This window comes from Pygoscelis adeliae, unplaced genomic scaffold (genome assembly GCF_000699105.1).
Source record: "Pygoscelis adeliae isolate BGI_AS28 unplaced genomic scaffold, ASM69910v1 Scaffold101, whole genome shotgun sequence".
Taxonomy (NCBI): domain Eukaryota; kingdom Metazoa; phylum Chordata; class Aves; order Sphenisciformes; family Spheniscidae; genus Pygoscelis; species Pygoscelis adeliae.
The window spans coordinates 2,550,058-2,558,204 of record NW_008824238.1 but is presented as its reverse complement, the minus strand read 5'-3'; the positions used below and the strand labels follow the sequence as shown (position 1 = coordinate 2,558,204).

The 8,147-nt window shown below is 48.1% G+C and overlaps 1 protein-coding gene across 1 annotated transcript in view; it reads right to left on the bottom strand.

Moving 5' to 3' along the window:
* Positions 1–8,098, bottom strand: part of HEY1 (hes-related family bHLH transcription factor with YRPW motif 1) — a 26,008-nt gene extending 17,910 nt beyond the window's left edge. Inside the window, exon 1 of the mRNA XM_009335065.1 lies at positions 7,923–8,098. Coding sequence (XP_009333340.1) covers positions 7,923–8,098 — 176 coding nt within the window. The remainder of the gene's footprint in view (positions 1–7,922) is intronic.
* Between the last annotated feature and the right edge of the window lie 49 nt (positions 8,099–8,147).

Sequence of the window (8,147 nt, the reverse complement as noted above, 5' to 3'; positions counted from 1 at the left end):
CAAGCTGATCTAGTTGAAGATGTCCCTGCCCATGGCAGGGGGGTTGGACTAGATGACCTTTAAAGATCCCTTCCAACCCAAACTATTCTATGATTCTATGATTCAGATGTGTTGTGGTTTAACAGGTGTTAATGGAGCCAGAATTAGGTCTCTGATCTGGAAATTCAGCCTTGACGTGGACACCTCTTCCAAGTGGTGCCAAAGACAGCCTGCCAAAAGCATGTACCAGCAAAGGAGAGCTACATGGCACTGGGCTGCTTCTCACCTGCCAGCTGCGCCAGGAGGCACGAGCAGCAGTGGGGACACTCACCGAGCCCACAAACATGACAGGAGCCAGGTCTCTGCAGCAGGCCATTCACTATCTCAAGACAATCCTCAGCTGGTGGCTTACAGCTGGATTTGCCATCATCTTTGCTTGCCAGCATTAATGTTCACCTTTCACAAGCTCTACGGACTTAACAGCTGTTGTGGCGATTGCTGCAAAGATCCAAGATGAGCTTGTTAGAAATGCCGGCCTCCTTGCTTCATGTGTTATAGCCCCTCTGAAATGTAGACATCAGAGCTGAGAAAACTCGTACCAGCCTTCCTGCGTCTGTCCACTCCCTCGGCTTCGCTGTGCTTGTGGGAGCGCTAAGCGTCCAACATAGGTGCATTCCATCTAGAAGCTTTGCTGGGGCCAGTCCTGTGTGTGAGCAATGACGACTCTTCAAACAGCTTTCAGGGGACTCAAATACCGTAGAGGAGTTGCCCAAGTCATGCAACAGCAATGCTAGCTTAGGTCCATCGTCTCTTGCAATAAGTGACTCTCTATATATTTGGGATCAATAAACGTCAGCCTGTTATGAAATGACTTAATGAGATTAAGTTACTGTACGTTAACAAGATAACATCAGGGTAACATGATCATCTATTGCCTTTGACCAGGCAGCAAACTGCTATTTTATAATTTTTCTTCTTCCTGTATTTTTATGGCTTGGTCTAGAAGGTGGAAGAAATTTTGGCTATGGAATTTTACATTTTTGAGGTAGTAGATGTGAATTTTTTCCCTCAATTCACATGAAAATAATTCACTCCTAACTGATGCAAATGCCAAGAGAAACACAATGGGTTTGGAATAAGATACTCCCCTGCATGACTGCCTCAGAATATTGTAGGAGGGAACTCTAGAAAGTAATGGACAGCAGTCCTTTCATTACAGCATCTACAAGACATAGGGTTGTTTAGGAAAAGATAGTTGCCACACAAAGGCATGTGGTCCTCAAGATGAAAAACTGTCACATGCTGAAAATTCATCTGCGAGCAGCTCATCTTGTGAAAAGCATTTGCTCTCGTAGTGGCAAGGGACTCAGTTTCAGCTCAGATAATTGATTGTGTGTGTGTGTTCGCCTTGGTTGGCTGTAACTTATGGATCTCACCTTTTTTTCCATGTGGACTTCTTCCTTTCATACGAAGTGCTGTTTCCAAGGGTGGGACACATCCAATCCCTTCCCGCATGTCAGGCCTTCAGCCTCAGTCTTAAAATAAATGTGGGCCCTCCCAGTGGGCTCATGTGAGGGGTAACCAGGCTATAATTGGGTCCCCCAGGAGGGTTTTACATGAAGAGGAGATGGGGTTTGTGGCTTTGTTCAAGCCAAGGAGCTGAGGGAGGAAATGAAGGAGGACCCAGGAGGAGCTGTCCCTTGCTCTCACCTCCCATGCCAAGAAAGGCATAATGATGCATTTTGAAATAAATATTTGTCTTCTGTTCCTACTGTTCAAAAATATTTCATTCCCTGTGTTTGTGTAGTTTTAAGGCTTCTTTGGCTTTAGTGAAATCCCTTCCCTTGCTCAGATTCATAACATTTTTTATAACTGGCCGTGCTAGAGGTCTGGAACGCTGTCCGCTTCTTTGGGAAATAATTACCGTTTGTGTGGTCTAATAAACGGTCCCAGAGGGTTCAACATGAAATAGCCAGGGTCTACAGGAAAGAAAACTATGTGGAAACTCGCGCAGCCCCACTAATCTGCAAGGAACAAAACAAACTTGTACCCTGGGGTAAGAACCAGTAGCGACTCGCTTAATTGCTACCATGTCAGTGTGTGAAACTACCTCCGCACAAGCTAATGCGAACCTGATGCGGTTAGATTTCTGATTAAGACCAGCTAAATTTCACTTCAAACGAGCAGATAATCCCTGTGACAGATCTGCTGTGCAGCCAGAGCTGTGTTTGTTATCTGAGCCTGGGGAGGCGGCCGGTGGGGGGGGGACACAGACACCCCAGGGCAGTCACCTTTAATGTGCGATGGGTATAAATAGGGCGGCCGGTGCCTCTGAATCTGTGTCCCTCCCTCGCCCACCTCGCCCATCCTGCCCCTGGAGGGGAAACTCAGCGGAGGGTGATGAGAGCAGAAGGCAAAGCCCCTTTAATTAGACCACAAACGATCCTCTGCATTTCAATCCCATTTTCTTCTTTCCCCTAAGAAGATGTGCTTCAATGAGGGCAGCTTTATAAAGTCTCCCAAGTCCAGTAGTCTCTACCGTGACTGCATGAGGAGGGACTGCGAGTGCAGAGGAGGACAAATTTGGGCTCAGAAAGTCATAACTCAAAACCCTGCTTTGTTCCAGCTGCACAAGCCCCAGCGGGGCCGGCCAGCCCGCCCAGAGACAGTGATGCCATGGCCAGGACGATGCCTGTCTCCCCTCCAGCACGGGACAACCTTCCCATGCTGGCTCTTCCCCAGATCTGTGCCCCAGACTGGGCCATGTGATGGCCTCGCAGCTCATGAGCCACTCCAAGAGCAAAGTCCTGACCCCACAAACGCCCTGGCCGCAATCCCAGGGCATTGCTCCCGGTGTGCACCGAGATGTGCTTACGCTGTCAAGCCCTTCAGTGCCTGCCCAGTCACACAGGAAGCCTGTGGTAAAGCCAGGAATAAAACTATTGCCAGAAAGACCTCCTGGCAGTCCTGCGCCTGCCTTAATTACTAGATTGCACTTCCTTTGCCTCACCCGTTACACAAGATTTCTTCTTTTTTGGTATTTTTAGTGGGACACTCTCCAGTTTCCAGTGGGTTTCGAACATGGTAAAAAACAAGGCTGCTGTTTGTTTCCTTTAGGTGTACGTGAATACTTTCAGACACAAATTCCTGTAGTCTTTTCTTTGAAAGGAGTCAAAATTCAGAAGTGAGGAAAGCTTTTCTTATAATGCTTTTGATGCTCCTGTAGATCTTTTCTTTTTTTAATTAAATCTACAGAAAAGTGTACATGACTGATGCGGTAGCTCCCATGTTACACACTGCAGTCACTGAAGGAGAGATCCCATGGGTGCTTGGTGGTGCACCAGGCAGCTTTTAGTACAGGGCAGAGGTGTCCTCATTCATCACCAGTAGAGATGCTATGAAGACATTGGGCAGATGCAACAAGGAGGGGCAGTGCCAAGACATTGCTCAACTCTGTGTTCTGCATACACCATATATTTAAAAGAAAACTAGTTTTGTTTTATCTGAAAATACTGAGACATTTCATTATTAGCTCTCATACAAGAAAACTCTGTTTTTGAAGGAAGTACCAGGCGGGTTTTTAGGAGGAAAGGGGCAACAAAAGAGGAGAGAGCAGCTGTCTGAGACTGATCAGAGGAGCTTTAAGTAGGTGAGGGCAACAGTACCTGGCCTCTCTTTCAGGTCCCTCAGGGTCCTGTGTCCACATCCCTTCACAGGACCCCTTGTTTGGGTGGCATGTGCAGACAGGAGAAGAGGGGCATTTATCTTCTGTGGCCAGACAACATTCTGAACAACTTCTAGAGGAATGGGTGTTGGGGACCACAGGCCATTGCTGCTGCCGCCAGCAGCAGAGGAGCTGGCCCACACTTGCAGCAACTCTGTAGATGGTCTCTGAAGGCCAAGGCGGGTCAAACAGCTCATGGAGCATGCATTTGCAGATGTCCACCTTGATAAGCTGTTTCATTGGTGACCTCCTCCCCACCACCCCTCCGAGACCCTCTTTCCTCCATCAGCAGCCCACCAGCTCTGATGGGCACACCGCCCCATTTCTGCAGCATCCCTTTTTGCCTGCCCAGGAAACAACGTCCTGCTCTGCAACCTTACAATGCACGCTAGCTAATCTCACACACCCAGCGAGCCGGTGCCGATAACAGAGTTGACATCAAAGGGCTGAATCCCATGTCTGATTTGCACTGCCCGACCTGCACTGAACTCTACCCCCGGCACCCCATCCCTATGACCTCTGAGGTGCTATATTTACCGGGGCACTCTGTGTGCTAAGTCAATGTGGAAATTGGGTTAGTCATACTTTCCTGGAAGTGTGATCTTGCCCTGCTTGGCTGCAACCCGTGAGCTTCCCCAGCACTGCGAGCACTTTCAAAACTGAATGCTTTTCCAGTGGAAAGCCTTCCTGCCCCATTGTGAAGCAGGGCAGAAATGATTTGCATTGGGAGCCGGCAGGAATTCAGGTTATAAAAAAAAAAAGAAAAGAAAAGGGTGTGCTGAGGTGACTAAATCAATGCGTTTCACACGGAGGTTTGTTTTCAGCTGAGAAAGGGATCAGTGGTTATGTGAGATAGGATAGTCCTGCAGAGAAGTCACAGGACTGGGTTGTTCCCTAGCTGAACCACTGCATCTCTCATGAAAACTGGAGCAGCCCCAACACAAAACGTAATTGCCGACCCTTAAAGTATCATGAGAATGAAAAGAGAAATTATATTGCAAGCATGCAGCAAACAAGGAGAAAAGTTACCTGCCCCAGGTAAATGAATGGCCAGGATCTCATCAAGCTGTGATAAATTCAAGCTGTCTGAAGGACAACATCACCCTGTTCCGTAGTATTCCTATTTGGTGGGTCTTCTCTGAAGTTATGGGGTAACCTTTGGAGGACCCCCACGCTAAACATTCAGACTCCAAACTGAATTCTCAAAAACGTTGGCAAGTTGATAATATAGGAAAGATTCACAACAACTTATTTAACAGCAATTTTATTTAAATTATGTTTTAGAGTAAATTAACTAAAATATCAAAACTAAATTATATTTCAGTGACTTTGTCACAGCATATTCATTTCAAACTTTGAATAAATTGAAGCACTTCTCTCTCCAAAATCCTCTTCTGGAAAGAGTTCTGCTTTGAAGAATTTTTGTTTGCTGGTGCAAAACACTCCACAGAAAGCTCCTGACAGCCAGTTTGTGGATTTACACTGTTTCAGCCCTGATAGCACTGGAAATTCAAAGAAGGTGAGTCATTTGTGCTATATGCCTTGGCCATCTCTGCAGAACTGCAAATGGACCCCGTGCTGCCTCCTGCCCTGCCACACTGCATCAGCACCTTCTCACTCAAAGGCAAAAACCTGCCAAAATGCCTGAGACTCAAATGCATCTGTAGCTCTAACTTCTTACCTCATTCAATGGTTACCTCTCGTAAAAGGCCATGAAAACGGCTCATAAAGCCATGAAAAGTTATCCGACTTTAAAACTTACACAGTATAAAAGTCTGTTTTTTCATGGTCTTTGTTTCTTTGTACAAGAAAATGTCTTTTGTAATGCTCTGCTGTCAACTAGCAGATTCTTCAAAAGAATTTGTTTCTCTTTTTCAGGACAACAAACTGCTTAGCTACATCTGTGAGGAGGTGGAAGCAATCCTACTTCGCCCTGCAGCCCTTTCACAGGGGTGCCTGCTGGTGTAGGGTTACCCCTGAGTGACAGCAGCAGGGACCAGAATCAGTGAGTTATTCAGCAAGTGAGCTGTGACGAACCCCAAATCAGCCAACAAGCTGGAGAACCACCTCCTCTCCTCCTTGCAGTCGAGGCTTTTGAGTAATGTAGCACTGAACAAGGTTTTCTAGTCCTACGTAGGGGTCAACACAAAAAAGTAATAGCTTCCCTCCTGGGAGTCCTAGGCTGACCTGGGAGACTTCAACAAAAACCGTCTCTGTGCAAGAAGAAACATCTTCCAGGGGTTAGCACTAGCTGGAGGAGGCCTGGCTGTTGGCCAAAGAGTGGGGCACCTGGACCTTATCACTCTCCCGCAAGGCTGTGTCAGCTTCACCAGAAAGTTGGGTTGATCTCCTCCAGCAAGGTTAGGGCTGATGAAACAACAAGATGAGGCAGTGATTTCGTCAGTGAGAGCACAGCTGTGCCCATAGCAGCTAGCAGAGCAGGAAGGCAGAGAACTGGGGGACGCTGCCCCATGCATCTTTCAAGTTCTCATTTTATAAGTGTAATAGAGTATGAATATCAAAACCACACAAATTTGGGGGTTGCTGTCTACCAACAACTTCTGGGACAATCCTTACACTCTTTTTTTTTTCTAAAAAGAACAATGAAATTGGATGTATCCCCCTCCCCAAATAATATAGCAGGCAGTGCTGTAAGGAACTCCGGATAAGCAGTAAGAAACCCTGTGTGGATGAGGCTTGCAAGCAGCCAGGGCTCAAAGCTCCCCTTACACCGAGAAACACAGACATCTCTTACAGAAGGTGACATAAAGATCTGTCCATCTTCATGTGTCTTTCCCCAACTTTCGCTGGCCTGTGAGCAAGGCAACTGAGCAGAAGATGCACTGCAGGGGACACTTTCCTTGCAGAGTCTGCCAGGCTCTGTCCTGAGATTTAATTTCCTGTGACCCAAAGAAACGTCAGTCTGTCATGTGGCAGGTTGTCTGTGAACCGGGAATAGCAAACCTCTGCTGTAAAGCTCTGGGCTTACTTCTACCTGGACTATGTCTATACTAGTAAATAAACAGACCAGGGCTCATGAGGCCAAATGCCACAACACAGCTTATATCCATACAGCTAAACTTTCTTCTGCATATTGGAGACTAGACTAAAACCATGCTGGATAGTCATGGCAGAGTGGCCAAGCCCAGTGCCAGTCAGCTCGAAATCCTCGTGCTGAGGGACATCCTGCTCTGAACAGGGATCCTGAAGTTGGTCTGGCTGCAGCTGAGACAGCTGAAGCAGTTGCTGTTCAAGGTATTCATCATCCCTCCATCCCCCCCGCCTCAGCAGCTCTGCCACCATAGCTGCGGGCATTATTCATCCAGGCCAGGTCAGCCAAACCTGGCTGAGTTTGAACGGTTTTGGTAGGAGGTTCTTTGAGGACCTGGGTCATTCAGAGAGACAGGAATTCAGGACTGATTTTGCAATCAGCCGTGATGTCTGTAGGAGGTGAAATGACCTGAAGCCGGGGAAGTCTCCCTCTGGCTGCCACGCAGGCAGGGGATGTGTCGTGGCCCTCTGTGTGCCCTTCACACTGAGCACAAGACGTTCGCTGCTTACTTCAATCTGCAGCTCAGTGTGACAAAATGTGAATACGCCGGGGGGTCTGCCTTTACTGGGAGCATCCTACCAGTGGAGACAGTAGGGCTCCAATCCAGTCTGTCAATCCCTGGGAAGAGCAGAAGAAAAATGGCTCTGGTTTTTATACTGCAGGGCCACTTGCTACAAATCACAGCGTACCTCTATGTCTTTCCCAGTTCAGGACCCACAACTGCGTGAGCTCAGTGGCAGCCTCTCCCTGCTGCCAGCCACTCCAGTTTTCAGCCAGGCTGCACAGATCAGCCTCGCAGTAAGTCTCTGAGACTTCAAGAGCTGCAAAGCGTAGGTCTGATCCTGCCCCGTAGGCAAGCTGCCCTCTGGATCCTCGGAGTCTGCGGAGCCCTGGCTCCACTGTCAGGCATTGTCTCGCTCTTTGGCTTGCATTTTATTTATGAGAATTAGCCTGGAGGTTGAGAAATTACAAACGGACTGGCCGATGTTTGCAAGTAGAGATGGGCAGAAAGAGGATTATGTAAAGCAGGAGACACTGGAAAATCAAATAAAAAACACTGTCCTGAAAAATGGGTTGCATAATGAAAATAACAATTTAAAAAAAAAAGAGAAAAAAATCTGGTCTCTGGACGCAAGCCTTTATGGTCATTTTCTGACCCCTGCTCACCCAGCCCTCGGGGAGATGTGCAAACACAGGCGATTAAAGCGGAGGCGAGGAGGCTGTTTCTTCCCCGGCAGAGCGAGAGCCGCCGCAGCGGATTCCTCCTGCGGCGGGGTGGCGGCGGGTGCGGAGGGGTGGCTGGCAGGCGCCGAGGTGCGGTGGCCCCACAGAAGGCCACGCATTGTGCACGGCACGGCGAGCCGGCGCTTCGGTGCCAGCCACGAAAACAAA